The 21,457-nt window shown below is 51.8% G+C and overlaps 1 protein-coding gene across 1 annotated transcript in view; it reads right to left on the reverse strand.

The window, feature by feature from the left end:
* The window catches only part of LOC138286990 (uncharacterized), a 43,458-nt gene extending 22,581 nt beyond the window's left edge, over positions 1 to 20,877 (reverse strand). Inside the window, exon 1 of the mRNA XM_069227353.1 lies at positions 20,833 to 20,877. Within this exon, the coding sequence (XP_069083454.1) occupies positions 20,833 to 20,877 (45 nt within the window). The remainder of the gene's footprint in view (positions 1 to 20,832) is intronic.
* Positions 20,878 to 21,457: the final 580 nt, after the last annotated feature.

Here is a 21,457-nt window from a genome sequence, read left to right on the forward strand (position 1 = left end):
TAGCCATAAGGGCATTACCAGCAGCAAATCCATTAGGGAAGACGAGGTAAGAGAGTAATTCCAGGCACACTGAGTGGTGTCTGCAGAAAGGAATTATTTCACCTGTCGGGCTGGTGCTCATTTCTTTCATTGGTGGATGCAGGGTAAACAGGCAAATGCAGTCACGCACAGTGAAGAGAACCAGTACATGAAGTGGGCTGATCCCATGCCCAATGCTGTATCCTGTGTTGGGCGGAAATAAGATGTAAATTACATCTGATCAGACCTATATATGTTTATGTATGTTTTTTATTGTACCTATGTATGCTTGTATTTATGTATTTTTATCATTATTTTTTTTAAAATTTGTTTTAGAAGTATAGGCCCAGATTTGTAAAACTGTCAGGCAACGCAGCGGAGCAGCCAGAAATGCTGCGCGACAGGGCGGGAGCGGGAGAGCGCCATATCTACAGAGATGCAGCACGCTCCTCCCCTCTCCCTAGCGCCGGCACAGAATTTTACTGCGGAGCACCGCGCACGCACCTTTGCACCATAGTGCGAGGGTTAGTGCATGATTCTAGAATAGATTTTGTACTGGAGAGTAGCCTTCCACTACAAAATACTATGGTGGTCATTACAACATTGGCGGTAAAAGCAGCATTCCGCCGTACAGAAGACCGACAACACACCGCCGCGGCCGCGGAAAACCGCCACAGCTATTATGACCCACAGCACGGAATCCTCCAAAATTCAAATACCCACACAAGTCTGCCACACCAAAGGTCAGTGATAAACTGGCGAAAACAAAACCTCCACTGTCACGCCAATAGAAATACACCCACACTATCACGACACACGAATCCATGCGGCGGTCTTTCAACCGCGGTATTCCATTGGCAGTACACACCGCGGCGCTCAAAATACACACACATATACAAAACACTACCACATTGGACAATTCGAAATACACACACCTGATACACATACACACACCACTCCCACACACCCAATACAATATAAAACTCACACCCACATCACCCAAAAACCCCTACGACCAAAAATCACGAACAAAGGACAGAGAGAGACACCACCATCAACAATACCAGCATCCACAGGCACACAACACCATCACCCACAGAACTTCCACGCACCTCACACTACACACCACTACATATCAGCACACTTATCACCCCACACACCACCCCACACATCACCTACACCACCCCTTGCCACGGCAAAGACACCCCAGGTTCTCGGAGGAGGAGCTCAGGGTCATGGTGGAGGAAATCGTCCGGGTAGAGCCACAGCTATTCATATCACAGGTGCAGCACACCTCACTTGCAAGGAAGATGGAGCTATGGCGAAGAATAGTGGACAGGGTCAACGCAGTGGGACAGCACCCAAGAAATCGGGATGACATCAGGAAGAGGTGGAACGACCTACGGGGGAAGGTGCGTTCCGTGGTCTCAAGACACCACCTTGTGGTTCAGCGGATTGGCGGCGGACCCCCACCTCCTCCCCCACAACTAACAACATGGGAGGAGCAGGTCTTGGCCATTCTGCATCCTGAGGGCCTCGCAGGAGTAGGTGGGGGAATGGACTCTGGTAAGTCAAATGTTAACTATTACATCCCCCACCCTACCTGCATGCCAGCACATACCCCCACCCTCACCCTCACCCCCATCACTCTAACTCCTCACAAATGTCCCAATATCACAAACCACACATCCTAACCCCAAGCCCTGCATGCAACAACAAAGCATGGACACCCATCACTAAACCATGGCCACTGCACATACCCATACACCCCCCTAAACCATCATCACACAAGGTCCCACACAGGAATGCAAGCACTGGGGTACACGGTCACCCACCCATTGCACACCATGGCACACACAGATGTAATAAACATCCTTTTATACCCCTGCAGGACCCCTACCCAACGTCACCGGACAGGAGGGTTCACACATGTCCAAACCACCAACAGAAGAGGCCCACAGTGATGACAGCAGCTCTGTCCAACTGGATCTAGATGACCAGCCCGGCCCATCGGGGACCTCGGGACAGTCGGTTCCCCTCACCCAGTCACAGGCCACCACAGAGCTTCCCCCCTCTGGAAACACCAGCACAGCACCCAACCAGCGGGCCCATACCTCCGTCCCTAGGACACGTCAATCAGCTGTGTGTCCACCAGTACAGGGAACCCAGGCTAACCCACCACCCTAACAACAACAGGGACCTGGGGGCAGTGGTAGTGGGCACACGGTCCAGGGGACGGAGGGCCAGGAACACAGGGGAACTGGAAGGGCTGCTGTGCAACAGGGGGCGGACAGGCCCAGGGAACCCACTCTCCACGAGGCCCTCTCCAACATCATGGGAGCATACCACCACTCCCAGGAAACAACGGCAACGGTACTGGCCAAATTTCAGGAGACCCAGCGCATGCAGGAGGAGCAGTATTCAGGGAGGAACTCAGATCCATCAATTCCACCCTAGGCACCATCGTAGGGGTGCTGAAAGAAGTACTCAACACCAGGAGGGACACTGTGGCACTACAAGGGACCCCTGACACTAGCCTGGACGATGAACTGCCCACCACCTCCGCCGGCGCTAGTGGATAGGAGGCACCGCCACAGGACCACCACACCAGCACCCCACCCCCTGCAGAGGGAGAACCACCCCGCAAGCGGTCCCTGAGATCCAGGACAAAGACAGAGAACGATGCCAAGACCCCCGCCAAGAAATGAGACCACCCTGATTGTCATCCTACTGTCCCACTTTGTCACCCTGTCCATCCTTAAACTGCCCCAGCTCCACTTCCAATGCCCATTTGGGCAATGCACCTGTGAGACTAATAGACTGGACTCTGCCATGGACATTCCTCCGCCATCACCCCTCACCATTTTGCTACCCCCTCCAATTTTGAGCACTAAAATAAACACCCTTAAAGCACAAAACAATCTGGAGTCAGTCTGTGATTTCGGAATACTGTATTAGCAATTACTGTGGCAAAATGCTCTTTCAATTGTATTGTCATCATACCTATGTCACACAGCTCTAGTCCATGAGGAATCAAAGCAGATGTTACACAGTGGGACCCACATCTGTGAAATCGTAAGGGAAAGTGACAACTCAGTGACCATACACTGGGTGAAAATGACAGACAGTAGAGAGGTAGTAGTGTTTAAGTACATGTAGTAGGCCGGTTAGTATTCTTACCTGTGTGTCACTGGAAATATTGCTGGATCACTGAGTCCCTGTTGTCCATGTCTTCTTCTTCTGCTTCCTCGTCTTCACTGTCCACAGGCTCCACAGCTGCAACAACACCACCATCTGGACCATCCTCCTGCAGAAATGGCACCTGTTGTCGCAAAGCCAAGTTGTGAAGCATACAGCAGGCCACGATGATCGGGCACACCTTCTTTGGTGAGTAGAATAGGGATCCACCTGTCATATGGAGGCACCTGAACCTGACCTTCAGGAGGCCGAAGGTCCGCTCGATCACCCTCCTAGTTCGCCCATGGGCCTCATTGTAGCATTCCTCTGCCCTTGTCCTGGGATTCCTCACTGGGGTCAGTAGCCATGACAGGTTGGGGTAACCAGAGTCACCTGCAAATGGCGAGGGACAACTGTTAGACACACACTAACCTGGAGGGATATCCCCAGACCCAGACAACCATTCCCACTGACTAGCTTCCAGGTGCTCACCTAATAGCCACACACGGTGCCTCTGGAGTTGACCCATCACATAAGGGATGCTGCTATTTTGCAGTATGTAGGCCTCATGCACTGAGCCAGGGAGATGTACTGGTCGGCCAAACATACCATCTGTACATTCATCGAATGATAACTCTTCCGGTTTCAGTACACCTGTTCACTCCTGTGGGGGGGGACCAAAGCCACATGTGTCCCATCAGTGGCACCTATGATGTTGGGGATATGTCCCAGGGCATAGAAATCACCTTTCACTATAGGCAAATCCTCCACCTGAGGGAAAACGATGTAGCTCTGCATGTGTTTCAGCAGGGCAGACAACACTCTGGACAACACGTTGGAAAACATAGGCTGGGACATCCCTGATGCTATGGCCACTGTTGTTTGAAATGACCCACTTGCAAGGAAATGGAGCACTGACAGCACCTGCACTTGAGGGGGGATTCCTGTGGGATGGCAGATAGCTGACTTCAGGTCTGGCTCCAACTAGGTACACAGTTCCTGGATTGTGGCACGGTCAAGCCTGTATGTGATGATCACATGCCTTTCCTCTATTGTCGACAGGTCCACCAACAGTCGGTACACCGGAGGATGCCGCCATCTCCTCACATGTCCCAGCGGACGGTGCCTATGAAGGACAACAGCGAGCACAGAGTCAAACTACTCAGAGGTACGTACCCCCAGCTTACACAGAACACCAATCATAATCTAAAAAGTGGCCTGTATGTGTGTTGAGTCTAGGCCTAGGTATGTGTGACGCAGTTGAAAATGAAGCCATGTGGACCCCTGAAATGGCGGCTGCCTGACCTGTAAAGTGGGATAATGGGATGTGAGGTAACTGCGCTGGAGTTGTACACCGTCGCGGTAGGCGGTCGAAGACCGCGGCGCAATGCTGCATTGGTTAGCATTGGACCCTATGGGTCCCAGGAGCCAATGACGATGTACGCCAGTGGTGACGGTACGCACCGCCGCGGACGTGACTGCCATTTTCTATCTGTTCAATCACTTGATACCTGATCTTCGACAGGAGAGGACCTACACTGCAAGTGCTGCTGTGACCTCAGTCTGGAAGAGACAATGGCTCGAGTGTCTGGGGAAAGGGCCCCTGCCTTCACATCGGAGGAGTTGGAGAAACTCGTGGATGGGGTCCTCCCCCAGTACACGCTTGTTGGACCTGGCTTTTTGACAGGGTCATCCCCAAACTTTTTGCCTCCTTCCTCCTATTTTTTCTGACCTGTTGTTGTTGGCTTTTGACCTCTGGGCACTTTACCACTGCTAACCAGTGCTAAAGTGCATATGCTCTCTGTGTAAATTGTACTATTGATTGGTTTATCCATGATTGGCTATTTCATTTACTTATAAGTCCCTAGTAGAGTGCACTATATGCTCCTAGGGCCTGTAGATTAAATGCTACTAGTGGGCCTGCAGCACTGGTTGTGCCACCCACTTCAGTAGCCCCTTAACCTTGTCTCAGGCCTGCCATTGCAAGGCCTGTGTGTGCAGTTTTACTGCCACTTCGACTTGGCATTTAAAAGTACTTGCCAAGCCTAGAACTCCCCTTTTTCTACATATAAGTCACCCCTAATCTGTGCCCTAGGTAACCCCTAGAGCAGGGTGCTGTGTGGGTAAAAGGCAGGACATGTACCTGCGTAGTTATATGTCCTGGTAGTGTAAAACTCATAAATTTGTTATTACACTACTGTGAGGCCTGCTCCCTTCATAGGCTAACATTGGGGCTGCCCTCATACACTGTTGAAGTGGCAGCTGCTGATCTGAAAGGAGCAGGAAGGTCATATTTAGTATGGCCAGAATGGTAATACAAAATCCTGCTGACTGGTGAAGTCGGATTTAATATTACTATTCTAGAAATGCCACTTTTAGAAAGTGAGCATTTCTTTGCACTTAAATCTTTCTGTGCCCTTCAATCCACATCTAGCTAGGTTTAGTTGACAGTTCCTTGTGCATTCACTCAGACACACCCCAAACACAGGGTACTCAGCCTCACTTGCATACATCTGCATTTTGAATGGGTCTTCCTGGGCTGGGAGGGTGGAGGGCCTGCCCTCACACAAAGGACTGCCATACCCCCTACTGGGACCCTGGCAGACAGGATTGAACTGAAAGGGAACCTGGTGCATTTCTTAGACACTCTTTGAAGTCACCCCCACTTCAAAGGCACAACTTAGTATAAAACAGGGCCTCTGCCCTACCTCATCAGACACTTGCTGGAGAAGAAACTGAACCAGAAACTACATCCTGCCAAAAAGAACTGCCTGGCTGTTCAAAGGACTCACCTGTCTGCTTTTCTACAAAGGACTGCTGCCTTGCTGTTGGCCTGCTGCCTTGCTGAACTCTTGTCTGGCTGTAAAAGTGCTCTCCAAGGGCTTGGATAGAGCTTGCGTCCTGTTCCCTGAGGTCTCAGGACCAAAAAGACTTCTCTTTTTCACTTGGACGCTTCGTGCGCCGAAATTTTCAACGCACAGCTTGTTCCGCGGCGAGAAAAACGCTGCACACCGACGCTGATCGACGCGACGCCTTCGGGATGACCGGAACTTCGACGCACAGCCCCGCAGAACGACGCGCAGCCGGAAAACAAGCAGGAGAATCCACGCACAGACCCGGGACTTCTGGTAATCCCCGCGATCCACAGAAAGAGACTGTCCGCGTGCCGGAAAATGACGCACGACTTCCCCGCGTGAAATATAACGACGCAAGTCCGTGTGTGCTGGGGAGAAATCGACGCACACACCATTTTTCCACGTATCTCTTCTTCTGCTGCCCTTTGCGGAGATTTTCCACTCCAAACCAGGTACTTTGTGCTTGAAAGAGACTTTGTTTGCTTTTTAAAGACTTAAGACATTTTATATCACTTTTCAGTGATATCTTTACAAATTCATATTGCATCTTTGATCGTTTTGACCTGCAAATACCCAGATAAATATTATATATTTTTCTAAACACTGTGTGGTGTATTTTTGTGGTGTTATATTATGGTATTGTATGATTTATTGCACAAATGCTTTACACATTGCCTACTAAGTTAAGCCTGACTGCTCGTGCCAAGCTACCAGAGGGTGGGCACAGGCTAATTTTGGATTATGTGTGACTTACCCTGACTAGAGTGAGGGTTCTTGCTTGGACAGAGGGTAACCTGACTGCCAACCAAAAACCCCATTTCTAACATTGGTGATCAGCGGTGAGGATAGGACTTGTGTTTGTGCAGTGACATACAGTAGCTAAGTATTTCACTACCTACCCACAGTTGAAGGTCAACTTGATTTTTCATTTTTTTTTTTTGGTTCTCTGATGTCCTCCTGGATATACTATTGATATTTTGGACTTTGGATTTTGTTTTTTGCTGGTAAGACCTTATCAGAATGAGGTTGCTTACCTATTCATTCTTTGTGCCTACTGACCACCTCACTAAGGCTGACCTAAAGAGGCTTTGCAGAAAATGGGGCCTTCCTGTATCAAGGAGATCTAATAAGATGGAAATGCTACATAATTACATAATCTGGGGGGAAGAAAGATGGGCAGAAAGAGAGGCAGCAAGAAACCAAATGACTAAGTACCCCTCAGATGAGGAGGAGGACTGCTCACATGAGGAGGAAGACTACTCAGATGAGATGAGGAAGGAGAACCAGAGAGAGATGAATGGCTCCTAGCTCAAAAGCGGCAGGTGCAACAGTTAGAGGAGTATCTTGAAAGGGTTAAGGCAAAAAGACTCTTAGCCCTAGAAAAAGAAAGGATTGCAGCTCAAGAGCTGAGCTGTGAAGAGCTGAAACTGGAGGCCGGCAGGGCTGAGTCCAGTTCAGATGGTGGCAGCAAAAATCTTGCTTCCAGTACTGCTGAAGAAGGGCACAAGCCCAGAGATGTGGTGCCTAACTTGAAGAAGGGAGTTGACACACCCCAGGTGGTTCAAGGGTATGAGGTAGTTCCCGTTATGCACAGGGTCCCTGAAAAGGATTGGGGAACTGGCACAGGGAGTCATATTCCTACTGGGGGAGGGACACTTTACTGGCTCTAGCAGAGAGCGACAGAGAAAAGGGTTCCCCCCTGGTGGACGTCCTGGATATAGAGTGTGGAGACATCCCAGAAGAGTATGGGTTGAGTGTCAGGGACAGTCAGATACTGTCTCACCAGTGTCAGGAGGGTGAGGTAGAGTGCTTTTCCAAGGCTGAGTTACTGGATGGTTGGGTGAAGGGTACTGTGGTTAATACATGCAAAGGGCAGAGTGATGTAATTGCTAGAGAGCATATGTCTGGTCCTTATTTTCCAGAGTTACGCCAACACCCGGTGGAGTGTGAGTTCTCTGACCCCAGAGAGCTTACAATGGAGGCAGACTTCTGGGTGAGTACCAGAGAGTCTGAAGAGGCATTTGGGGGTGCTCCTGAAGGGAGTGGTCTTGGTGTTTGCCAACCAAGTGAGGTGGGAGAGGATTGTAGTGTCCCAGATAGGTCCCTGAGCCTAGCTTGTACCGTAGGGCCACCTGTTGAGGGAAGCCCCGCAGTGTCAAAAGATCTTGGGGGGGTGACTGTAGCCAGCATCCCAACAGTTCTGGTGTCTGGCAGTACCACTCCTAGTGAGGGGGTGCAGAAGTCCAGACAGAGGGTTGAGAGGGGGTTGCGGACCCCAGTGGAGGACCTGGAGAGTCAGGGTTTAGCTCTGAGAGCAGAGCCCCCCAGGAATGACCCAGGTGAAACCGTTTCTGATTTGGGGGAGATCCAGACTCTGTCGGATGGGCAGAGGTCAGGAGACCTGCGCCAACCAGACTCTTGTGTGGCCCGTGGGGACGGTGTGTCCCTTGTGGGGGGTGAGTGTGCCCCCAGGAAGTCCTGGCATGCCAGGCAATGGTTCAACCTCAGGCTGGTGACTCTGGGTTGGATCACCGGGTTCAGAGGTTAAACTCTGACCTGGTGGGGGGTAGGTGTGCCCCCCAGAAAGTCCTGGTATGCCAGGCAATGGTTCAACCTCAGGGTGGTGACTCTGGGTTGGATACCCAGGTTCAGAGGTTAAACTCTGACCTGGTGGGAGGTAGGTGTGCCTCCCAGGAAGTCCTGCTGTGCCAGGCAATTGCCCAACCTCAGGGTGGTGACCCTGGGTTGGATAGCCAGGTTCAGGGGGTAAACTCTGACCTGGTAGGGGGTAGGTGTGCCTCCCAGAGAGTCCTGGCGTGCCAGGCAATTGCCCAACCTCAGGGTGGTGAACCTGGGTTGGATACCCAGGTTCAGAGGTTAAACTCTGACCTGGTGGGAGGTAGGTGTGCCTCCCAGGAAGTCCTGGTGTGCTAGGCAATTGTCCAACCTCAGGGTGTTGACTCTGGGTTGGATGGCCAGGTTCAGAGGTTAAACTCGGACCTGGTGGGGGATAGGTGTGCCCCCCAGAAAGTCCTGGTATGCTAGGCAATGGTTCAACCTCAGGGTGGTGACTCTGGGTTGGCTAACCAGGCTCAGAGGTTAAACTCTGACCCGGTGGGGGTAGGTGTGCCCCCCAGGAAGTCCTGGCATGCCAGGAAATTGTTCAACTTCAGGATGGTGACTCTGAGTTGGATGGACAAGTTCAGAGGTTAAACTCTGAGCTGGTGGGGGGTAGGTGTGCCCCCCAGAAAGTCCTGGTTTGCCAGGCAGTGATCCAGTCTGAGGGTACAGACCCTTGGCTGGAAGGCCAGGTTCGGGGTGTCCCCCCGGACCTGGAGGGAGGGGCTACTGATAACAGTGCCCCTACCATGTTGTCTTCTGAGGAGGCCACTCCTAGTTGGAGGGTGCTGGACCCCAGAAGGGAGGGCAGGGGGAGGGTAGCCTCACCCCGGGCCCTAGTCCAACCTGAAGGTACAGACCCCAGGTTGGAGGGCCAGTTGCAGGTTAACAGCCCTGCACTGGTGGAGGAATGGTACAGGGCGACTTCTATAAGCACCCTGACCATGTTGGACTCTGGGGGTACCGCTCCAGGAGGGAGGTTACCGAGCCCCAGGGGGGAGGACCAGGTTCAGGCTGTCATCCCTGACCTGGTGGAAGGAAGAGTGGTTGAACGGTGCTCAGCACTTGGGGCTACCGCCCCCCACTCTCCACAGCCACAGTGGTGGGAGAGCTTTGAGAGGCCTGGGGCCTGGCTCTCATCCCTGGCAGCTGTCAGTAACCACTGTAGCTTGTTGTCCGGGTGGACAGAGTTATCCCTGGGAGGGGACAAGTGTCACACACCGGGGGTAGAGTGGGCAACTCCACTGTGTTGGTCCTGGTGGTACTATCCTGCTCCTGGGATACATCTGTGAGCAAAGTAAGGTTAGGTGCTGCACAGCTGGGATCCGCAGGTAAGGAGAAAGGTTCCCCATGGGTTGGCTTAGTGGGCCCTGAGAGTATGGACAGAGGGATCCAATTGGAGTCAGGAAGGTGAAGAACTGGAGCATGCCCCTGCTGTTGTGGGCCTGGGTCCTTGTTCTGTCGCCTCAAACAGGGAAGTACATCAGGATAGTGATTGTTCTCCCCTGGCTTTAGGCTGGTAGGGGGTCATGTTGGACCTGGCTTTTTGACAGGGTCATCCCCAAACATTTTGCCTCCTTCCTCCTATTTTTTCTGACCTGTTGTTGTTGGCTTTTGACCTCTGGGCACTTTACCACTGCTAACCAGTGCTAAAGTGCATATGCTCTCTGTGTAAATTGTACTATTGATTGGTTTATCCATGATTGGCTATTTAATTTACTTATAAGTCCCTAGTAGAGTGCACTATATGTGCCTAGGGCCTGTAGATTAAATGCTACTAGTGGGCCTGCAGCACTGGTTGTGCCACCCACTTCAGTAGCCCCTCAACCTTGTCTCAGGCCTGCCATTGCAAGGCCTGTGTGTGCAGTTTTACTGCCACTTCGACTTGGCATTTAAAAGTACTTGCCAAGCCTAGAACTCCTCTTTTTCTACATATAAGTCACCCCTAATGTGTGCCCTAGGTAACCCCTAGAGCAGGGTGCTGTGTGGGTAAAAGGCAGGACATGTACCTGTGTAGTTATATGTCCTGGTAGTGTAAAACTCCTAAATTCGTTTTTACACTACTGTGAGGCCTGCTCCCTTCACAGGCTAACATTGGGGCTGCCCTCATACACTGTTGAAGTGGCAGCTGCTGATCTGAAAGGAGCAGGAAGGTCATATTTAGTATGGCCAGAATGGTAATACAAAATCCTGCTGACTGGTGAAGTCGGATTTAATATTACTATTCTAGAAATGCCACTTTTAGAAAGTGAGCATTTCTTTGCACTTAAATCTTTCTGTGCCCTTCAATCCACGACTGGCTAGGTTTAGTTGACAGCTCCTTGTGCACTCACTCAGACACACCCCAAACACAGGGTACTCAGCCTCACTTGCATACACCTGCATTTTGAATGGGTCTTTCTGGGCTGGGAGGGTGGAGGGCCTGCCCTCACACAAAGGACTGTCACACCCCCCACTGGGACCCTGGCAGACAAGATTGAACTGAAAGGGAACCTGGTGCATTTCTTAGACACTCTTTGAAGTCACCCCCACTTCAAAGGCACAACTTAGTATAAAACAGGGCCTCTGCCCTACCTCATCAGACACTTGCTGGAGAAGAAACCTGAACCAGAAACTACATCCTGCCAAGAAGAACTGCCTGGCTGCTCAAAGGACTCACCTGTCTGCTTTTCTACAAAGGACTGCTGCCTTGCTGTTGGCCTGCTGCCTTGCTGAACTCTTGTCTGGCTGTAAAAGTGCTCTCCAAGGGCTTGGATAGAGCTTGCCTCCTGTTCCCTGAAGTCTCAGGACCAAAAAGACTTCTCTTTTTCACTTGGACGCTTCGTGCGCCAAAATTTTCGACGCACAGCTTGTTCCGTGGCGAGAAAAATGCCTCACACCGACGCTGATCGACGCGACGCCTTCGGGACGATCGGAACTTCGACGCACGGCCTCGCAAGGACAACGCCGCCCGACCTCTAGAGGAGAAATCGACGCAACGCCTGCCATGAGAGCGAAACTTCGACGCACAGCCCCGCAGAACGATGCGCAGCCGGAAAACAAGCAGGAGAACCCACGCACAGACCCTGGACATCTGGTAATCCCCGTGATCGACAGAAATAGACTGTCCGCGCGCTGGAAAACGACGCACGACTTCCCCGCGTGAAAAATAATGACGCAAGTCCGTGTGTGCTGGGGAGAAATCGACGCACACACCATTTTTCCACGTATCTCTTCTTCTGCGGCGCTTTGCAGAGATTTTCCACTCCAAACCAGGTACTTTGTGCTTGAAAGAGACTTTGTTTGCTTTTTAAAGACTTAAGACACTTTATATCACTTTTCAGTGATATCTTTACAAATTCATATTGCATCTTTGATCGTTTTGACCTGCAAATACCCAGATAAATATTATATATTTTTCTAAACACTGCGTGGTGTATTTTTGTGGTGTTAGATTATGGTATTGTATGATTTATTGCACAAATGCTTTACACATTGCCTTCTAAGTTAAGCCTGACTGCTCGTGCCAAGCTACCAGAGGGTGGGCACAGGCTAATTTTGGATTGTGTGTGACTTACCCTGCCTAGAGTGAGGGTTCTTGCTTGGACAGAGGGTAACCTGACTGCCAACCAAAAACCACATTTCTAACAACGCTACTCTACGGTCCTCCAGACAAACAGGTAAGTACACTGGGAGCATGCTGTATGGGCTATGCCTGTGTGGAGAGGGGTGGATGTAAGAAGGAAGGGGGGAGAGTGCGGTGTGCATGAAACAACAGTGAATGCATGTGCCACAAGCCAAGGGTAGGGATGGGGGCCAATGACTGTGATGGTGCAGTTGGTAATAAATTTCTCTTCCCCCTGTACAAATCATTTAGGTCGGCGCCCACCAGAATAAATATATTTGGCGTGCCATCGCCAAGGACGTCCGGACCGTGGGGGTCTACCACAGACGGAGCACCCACTGCCGGAAAAGATGGGAGGACATTCGCCGCTGGAGCAACAAGACGGCGGAGGCTCAGCTGGGGATGGCCTCCCAATGTGGGAGGGGTGCCCGTCGCACCATGACCCCCCTGATGTTCAGGATCCTGGCGGTGGCGTACCCGGAGTTGGATGGGCGCTTGAGGGCATCACAGCAGCCACAAGGGGGTGAGTACACTCTCATTCTGCTGATTTTGCGCGCAGTGGAGGGGTCTGGGTGGGGGAAGTGGGCTGTGGGTTTCCCTAGGCCAGGGCGAGTTCCGTAGGCAAGGTCTCTCCGTAAGGCAGGCCATGTGGCACCCCAGTGCACCTCTGTAGAGTGCCAACTACACCTAGTCATGCCCCTGTGTCATCCATGTGTGCAGATGTCGTCCATAGCGTAATAGGCCATTTCCCAGGAATTGAACAGTGGAGCCCAAGAGCGCGGCGTAGTGCAGGGGACTTCTGTGTCTGTCGTGTCCGCCAACGGTAGCGGTAATGCATGCACTCAACATGTCTTTCTTCTGTGGTCCCCCCCCTTTTTGTGGTCTCCCTGTTCTTGTGTGCATTAGCATCATCAGGCGGAGGAGCAGTGGCACCGGAGCACGAGGGGGCTGCATCCCACATGGCCATGGAAGGCCACACTACGGAATCGGACTTCACCAGTGGGACGGAGGGCGAGGGGAGCTCCATGGCAGGGACAGGAGCTGAGACCAGTGACACGGACTCGTCCTCTGATGGGAGCTCCCTTCTGGTGGCAGCAACATCTGTGCCCCCCCCATCTACAGGTACAGCTGCCACCCCCCCTTCCAGCACCGCCCTCCCAGCAGCCCCTCAGCATTTGCCCTGTGCCACTCACCCGGGAGGGTGGGCATCACCTTCGCCCCAGGCACCTCAGGCCCTGCCCCAGTCACCCCTGCTGCCCTCAGTGAGGAGGCCATTGACCTCTTCAGGTCCCTCACTGTTGGGCAGTCTACCATTTTGAATGCCATCCAGGGTGTAGAAAGGCAGTTGCAACAAACCAATGCATTCCTGGAGGGCATTCATTCTGGTCAGGCAGCCCTTCAGCGAGCTTTTAAGACTCTGGCCTCAGCACTGATGGCAGCCATTGTCCCTGTCTCTAGCCTCCCCCCTCCACCTTCTTCCACCCAGACCCAATCCCCTGTGCCCCAGCCTATCCAAGCACACCTCTAGACCAGCATGCACACACGTCAACACACAAGGGAAGCTCAAGCAAACATAAGCACCATACATCCCACAGGCACTCACGCAAGCATCACACACATGCAGACACACCAACATCCACTGCCTCCACTGTGTCCCCCTCCTCCTCGTCTCCCTCCTCCCTCCCAGTCTCACCTACACTCACACCTGCATGCACTACCTCTACGGCCACTACTACCATCACCAGCACACCCACCACCACACCTGCTCACGTGCAGTCACCACCCCCACTACCATTCACACGTCCCCTGTGTCCTCTCCCAGTGTGTCTGTGACGCCTCCTCCAAAGATACACAAACGCAGGCACACCCCACCCAACAGCCATCCACCTCACGACAGCCTCGGGCGCATGCACCTTCACCCAAAGTCAGCAAACGAACACCTCCTAAAACCACAACCTCTTCCTCCACTCCCAACCCCCCCCCAGCTACCCATCCCAGTGTCTCCAAGAAACTTTTCCTGTCCAACCTTGACCTCTTTCCCACACCTCCCCCACCCCGTCCGTCTCGTAGATCCCAAACTAGCACCTCAGCCACAACATCTCCGGGACCAGTGGTGCCTGTAGTCACCGGAATCTTGAGTGCACCGGCCACCAGGGCAGCCAGTGTGGCACGGAGCCACAGCACAGACAGTCCCCCACCTGTGAAGCATCAGAAGTTGGCCAGTGCCCGGCGGGAGAGGGGGAAGACTCCAACCACCAAAGCCGTTCCCAGGGGTACAGGTGGGAGTGTGGAGTCAGCTGCGACACCTTCCAAGGTGGGGAAGGGGCACGAGAAACTCAGCAAGTCTGGGAAGAGCAGCACGGCGGAGAAGACCACCATCATCCCCGCTGCCCAGGAGGCCAGCACCAGCCCAGGAGGCCACCGCCATCATCCCCGCTGCCCAGGAGGCCACCGCCAGCACCAGCCCAGCTGCCCGGGAGGCCACCGCCATCATCCCCGCTGCCCAGGAGGCCACCGCCACCAGCCCTGCTGCCCAGGAGGCCACCGCCATCATCCCTGCTGCCCAGGAGGCCACCGCCATCATCCCTGCTGCCCAGGAGGCCACCGCCAGCACCAGCCCTGCTGCCCAGGAGGCCACCGTCAGCACTAGCCCAGCTGCCCAGGAGGCCACCGCCACCAGCCCTGCTGCCCAGGAGGCCACCGCCAGCACCAGCCTAGCTGCCCAGGAGGCCACCACCAGCACCAGCCCAGCTGCCCAGGAGGCCACCGCCAGCACCAGCCCTGCTGCCCAGGACGCCACAGCCATCATCCCCGCTGGGACAGAGAGGACCGCCAGCACAAGCCCCGCTGGGCTAGAGAGGACCGCCAGCACAAGCCCCCCTGGGCCATGAAGGACCCCCAGCACAAGCCCCGCTGGGCTAGAGAGGACCGCCAGCACAAGCCCCGCTGGGCCATGAAGGACCACCAGCAGATGAGTCACTGCAAAGGAGACCTCCGTCTCAAGCACCGCTGAACAGGGCACCGCTGAACAGGGCACTGCCGCGTCTCAAGCACCACTGAACAGGGCACCGCCGTCTCAAGCACCGCTGAACAGGGCACTGCCGTCTCAAGCAACGCTGGGCCATGAGCGCCAAGGGCACTGACGCTACTGAGTCCGTCACAGGCAGAATGAAGCACTCTGGGCACCATGCACCCTCCAGAACCAGTGGAGACTGTCATCCACTACTTCTGTCCTTAGCAGGATGAAGCACTCTGGGCACCATGCCCCCTCCAGAACCAGTGGAGACTGTCATCCACTACCTCTGTCCTTAGCAGGATGAAGCACTCTGGGCACCATGCCCCCACTAGAACCAGTGGAGACTGTCATCCACTACCTCTGTCCTTAGCAGGATGAAGCACTCTATGCACCATGCCCCCTCCAGAACCAGTGGAGACTGTCATCCACTTGAGAGACTGTGGCTTTGCACTCCCCAGGATATAGCAGTGGGCAAACCACCCACTGCAAAGACTTGAGAGACTGTGGCTTTGCACTCCCCAGGATTGAACAGTGGGCATGTGGCCCCCTCGTGGATTTGGCGTTGTGCACTCAACCGGCTGAGGTGCCCCCCCTTTCCCGCCCCCTGAGGTGCCTGTTTTCTTGCTATCTGATGCCCCTGCAGTGTTCTCTCATCTTGTGTGGGCCTCGCCAATACCGTGTGGGCCCAGTGTTCCACGGACTAAATTGGAGCACTACCTGGACTACTATGCTTGGTGTATATTTTGTTAGTGGTGTCTATATATATTTTTGCCTACTTGATTTTAATAGATTACAATGGTTACAGTCATTTTCTTTTGTCTTTGCATTCTTCCGGGGGGGGTTGGGGGTGTAACTGTGATGTATCAATATGGATTAGTGTGTGTGTTGTGGTGGGTGAGGGTGGGGGTGGGGGTGTTGAGTGTGTGTGTCCCTGTTTTTTCCCTTCCCCCTCCCCTGTGTCGTAGGTGCAGTACTCACCGTGGTCTTCGCCGCCGGCGTTCGTGCTCCTGGTAGAGGAGCAGGAAGACTATCGCAGGGAGAATTTGGATTTCTGGCTCCATGGTGTCCTAGTTCCTCGTGGGGTGTGTAGAGGTGAGCATTTTCCCTTCGGAATCCTGTTTCCGCTGTGTTTATATCCGCGGTGAATCCGCCCCAGAAAAGGTGGCGGATTGGCCTGTTGTGATACTGTGGGCGGTACTTTGTCCTCCGCCTGTCTGTTGGCGGTGACCGCCAAGCTGTTTTTTTGTACCGCCGTGACGGTCGGAGTGTTAAAGTGGCTGTCTATGTTGGCGGTTTCCGCCACGGTCGTAATTGCAAATTTTTTACCGCCGGCCTGTTGGCAGTCTTACCGCCGCTTTAACACCGACCGCCAGGGTTGTAATGACCACCTACGATTAGACTTAATTTAAAGCTCTCCTACTTTGTATTTGTGCTGTACAGTACAGCCTGCATGCAAAGTTGGAAAAGCAAGGAGAAACAAAAATATTTCTCCTTTTAACGCCTCCTTCAAATGGCATTAATGTTTGGCCCAAAGGCCTGTCTACTATTGTTAGTAGATAGGGGTTTACATCAAAAAGCACGGGTAGTTGCATGGGAACACCTATGTACCACCCATGTAACACCCCTTGGTGCTAAGTATAGCAAAGTAGTGTATTACGTTTAGGGTACTTTTCATTAGAAACAAGCTTTGCTCTGGAAAGTAAATTAGAAAAAAACATCTTGTGCTGGTTAGCCTCACTTTTGTGATGCAATCCTAGTGCAAAATATTTGTAAATCCACCCCATAGTGCTAGCGAGACAGCGAAAGCTCTCTCTAGGCAGACTAAATAAATACCTGTCAGTGCCTGCAGTGGTTCTAGCTGTGTGAACAGCTGACATTGTGGCTCTGCCTCCTTGGCCTGGGTCATTTCTTCTTCCCTTCTGGAGCTTCTACACACTTTCTCTGGACCTGGAAATTGAATCATTTATTTATATTGTTTTATTAAGCAGGCACTAGGCCTCATGGACGTTGGAGCGCTGTAGAGAATGGTAGATTGACTTTTGCACTGAGGAGAAGATAATCAGTTGGGATGTGTCCACTGTGACCAGCCACATGGACGACTGAGGAAAAACAAAAGTGAAGCCCTCAGTCAGTGAGGGAGGTGCATCGGCTGTGGGGGCTGTTGAAGGCCAAAACAAACACAAGTTAACAGATCGAATGGTCTTTGGTCCAGCCCTGTCAAGGGCAGAGGGTGTAGTACAGCACCTTCAGGTGACGCGGGGGTCTCACTGCTAATCTTACAGCTTCTTACCTAAGAAGGATTTGAGTTGGTCCTTAAATATCTTCAGAGTAGGAGTGGGTTTCATAGCAATAGGTAGGAACTTTCAGCATTTTGGAGAGAATGTACAAAAAGTTTCCCTCCTTGTGGGTACCAATTTTCCAGGTTTCTCTGGGTTCTCTTTTGCTTCTGGAAGTGTGCGCAACTCTTTACATGTTAAAGTTCTTTGATTTGGTGTATCTGGATGGAAACTGTAAATTCGCTTCTTGCTTCCAGAGGGAGCCACTGGATCATCTCAGTCTGAGGTGATATGACCTCTTCAGCCTTTTCCAGTCAGATCAACTGCAGGAAGACCGCTTTGAGCTATGAGAAGTCCAACTAGCAGCACATTTCTGAAACCATTTGTAGGAAGCTGGGTTCTGGTTGCAGAAGCCCCCCACACACTTTGTGCCTGTTTTTTGATGCAATATTGCTGAAGTTCCCTGGGTTCCTGCTTACCAGGTCCCCAGTTCTAGTGTTCCCTCCCAAGAAACAAGACCACTGGTCACTTGATCCCCATGTGACCAGGCCTTTAGCACCTTTTGGAAGTCAGTAGTAAATGGTACCTCTGGTACCCAGGGCATTGGTAATAAAGAGGGATGCATGACAAGGTGCAACAAAAAGTGAAAACACGACATGGCACTAACACTGCCTGTAATGTTGGTAAGTCACCCCTACAGCAGGCCTTACAGCCCTAAGGCAAGGAGCATTATCTTACAGGTGAGAACATATATGCTTGAGCAAATATGCCCCTACTATGTCTTTGTCGATTCTTAGACATAGTAAGTGGACAGGGAATCCATTTTAAATACATGTTCTGAACACTGGTCAATATGAGTCCCCCAGCTACATGATGACTCCACTGAACCTACAGATGTTTGGTATTAAACATCCCGTATTAATAAAACCTCACTGATTTAAGTGATGGATTTATTAATACATGCACCCAGAGGGCATCTAAGAGATACCCCCTGAAAACCTACTAACTGCAAGAGTGCTGACTGACTGGTATCCACCAGTCTACCACCAACAGATGTGTTTCTGCCCCCCCTTCCCCAGGTTGATAGCCTTTGCTCTCGGATGGTCAGGAACAAAGCCTGCTCTGGCGGGAGTGTTAACACACCCCTCTCAACAGGATAACCTGCATATCTGCATTCCAAGGCAGGGAGCTTCAACAGAACCCACCACCCTTGGTATGCAGATCTGGATGATCTCAGATGCCAACCCCCCTGCCCTAGGGCCCGTTTGGCACCTGGACAGGTGGGAAAAATCATCTGTTCGGGAGGAGCGTTGAACTGCCAGGGTGGACACACCTCTAGGGTGACCAGCCTGATGCGAGCACAACATTATGAATGCCACCATATTGTGTGTGGTGGAATTAGGCATTCTGGGACAGGGTGATACCCACTCCCCAAAGGAAGCGGTCATCTAGGTGCCATTGTGACCCCAGGAGTAAGTAGCCCATTGCCTACTACCCTTCACTCCCCTTACTGCCCCTAAATTGGGGGCCCCATGATACCAGGACCTCAGATTGTCGCTGAACACAAAAGAAGGAATGGAAAAGAAGCCTGATGACCCGAAAACCGAGGAGCACAACGGACTTGATGCCAACCCTGCCAGCCTGCCTACTGCACCTGAACCTTGTTGAGCAACTGACCTGTCCTGCTGCTGCAGCCTGCAAGAAACAGGGAGAGCTGCCAGTGCTTCGCAAATTGCCAAGAAGAACTCTGTTGAGCATAGGAGCTGCTTTCCTGTGTCTACAGACAACCAAAGAAGAACTGAGAGGACTTGGGACTGCCAAAACCTGATGCTGGACATCACCACTGCACCCGAGCCATCCAGCCCAAGCTGAAGTGGGCCAACTCTATCAGCGTGGTTCCCAGGCCCTCCAGAGACAAAGTCCCCCTTGAGTTTGCCCACTGTGGACTTTTCGTCTGCAGGCCCCCTCAACCACGACCGCCTCCAGTGACGGACACCAGACGGTCCACTGCACTTCTGCACCCGAACGCCCGGACAGAGAACAGGACCACTGGTGTCCCTACATCCCTTGGTTCAGTTGGACTGGGCACCCAGCCCACGCCGGCAGCTTGTTTCTGTGGGCTCCCCTCTACCGCGGCCACCACCAGTGACGGAAAACCGATGGTCCAAGATACTTCTGCACCCAGCCACCCCGGATGGAGGAGAAGCAGACCGCGGGTGTCCCTACTTCCCAGAGCGTCGCAAGAACTGAACCCCTTTGGTGGTTTACCTGGACTGGACTCCCAGACCACCCCTGCACCAACTTTGTAACCGAACCAATCCCTATTGACTTGAATTGGATACCCAACGCCTTAGCACACCTCTTCACCCGGACGCCCCAGAGCCGCACACCTGTTGGTGTGGCTTTGGACCATGCTCCATACTCACCTTAAGTCCTGGAGAACAGTCCCATACGTTGCTGTGGAGTACCTGTTTGCCATACATGTTTTCTCTCCCATAGGGTAACATTGCAGCTACAGAAAATTCACTGTCCACTTTTGAAAAATATAAAAATGAATAACTCGGAAACTACTCACCTGATCTCGATGATCTTAGTATCTAAATTTATATAAAAGTATGTGTTATTTGTATACTTTGGTGTTGGATTTCTTTATTGAGCGTGGGTCTCACTTACTGCCTACGTGTGTGCATTACATGCTTAGCATTACCCACTGATATGCCTAAGTGGTTGCCTGAGAGCATTTGAGGTGTCATTTGTGCCTCTTTAATTCCTTGGGGGTTTGCATGGACTCTTTACACAGTGTATCTTATTTTGGTTCACTATAGAAAAAGCCAGCTTCCTACACCATTCTCAGTGAGAGGCAAGGCCAAAGATGCTAGTTTAGGTTTGTCCTGGGGATAAGTAATGTCACTTTCCTAAAAGATCTTCTTGAAAATGAACAATGTAATTGCCCTACTCATCCTCAGTTGAAATGGGTCTCCCACAGAATGCTATTGGTATGATTGTAAAACATTGGCTAATTCTCAAGAAGGAAGTTTTGGCTTTTTTGACCACATTAGTTGAGATTCCTAGAGGACTGTGAAAAGAAATTCAGCTTTGAGTCAAGCAGTTGGCATCTAAGGGCAAGAGTGAAAAATTTAGTTTGTCAGGGTCTGGAGTAAGTTAGGGTCTGATTTCAATTTCAGCGGACAGGTTACTCTGTCACAATGGTGATGGATACCCCGTCTGCTGAAACATAAATCGCATGATTTCCTATGGGATTTATACGTTCGTGAGCTGGAAATCCTTCACCGTTGTTATGGAGTAACCCATCTTTCGAGATCTAAATCAGGCCCTTAATGTCTAGACATCCAGACTCTCACTTGCTCTGGTATTTTTTTTAAAAGGGCAGGTCTTCGTGAGCCTGTATTCTGAGTCACAGCTCTGTGTCTGCAGCTTATTGCTGATCATCAGTAGTAGTAGGATTGTTTAGGAGATCTTCCCGGGTCACAGCGGTGGACCGAAGATGGATCCCCCTGGTACAGAGCACGGAGTAGCGTAGAAAGAGCGGGTGGCACTGCTTGTCTGTCTGGGTTTTTCTTTTTCTTTTGGAGAGATACAACACAAACCATTTTCACATCCTCACCTCCCAAGCACTCCTGCAGGTTATCCAGGGGAATGCTATGGTCAATGGTGCTGAAGGTCACAGAAAGATCAGAAGGGTGAAAAACTCTAAATTTTTCTAAAATCCTGAAGGCGCCATCCATTACTCTAAAGGTTCCTATACTGTGGCATTGTCAGAATTCTGACCGGATGTCAAATCAAATTCAAATTTTTATTGATATAGATCTCCTCAGAGGTCAACAATATATACAATTATAAATATTACGATTAAAAGAAAGGGACAGGAGAA

This window comes from Pleurodeles waltl, chromosome 4_1 (assembly GCF_031143425.1).
Source record: "Pleurodeles waltl isolate 20211129_DDA chromosome 4_1, aPleWal1.hap1.20221129, whole genome shotgun sequence".
Classification (NCBI taxonomy): Eukaryota; Metazoa; Chordata; class Amphibia; order Caudata; family Salamandridae; genus Pleurodeles; species Pleurodeles waltl.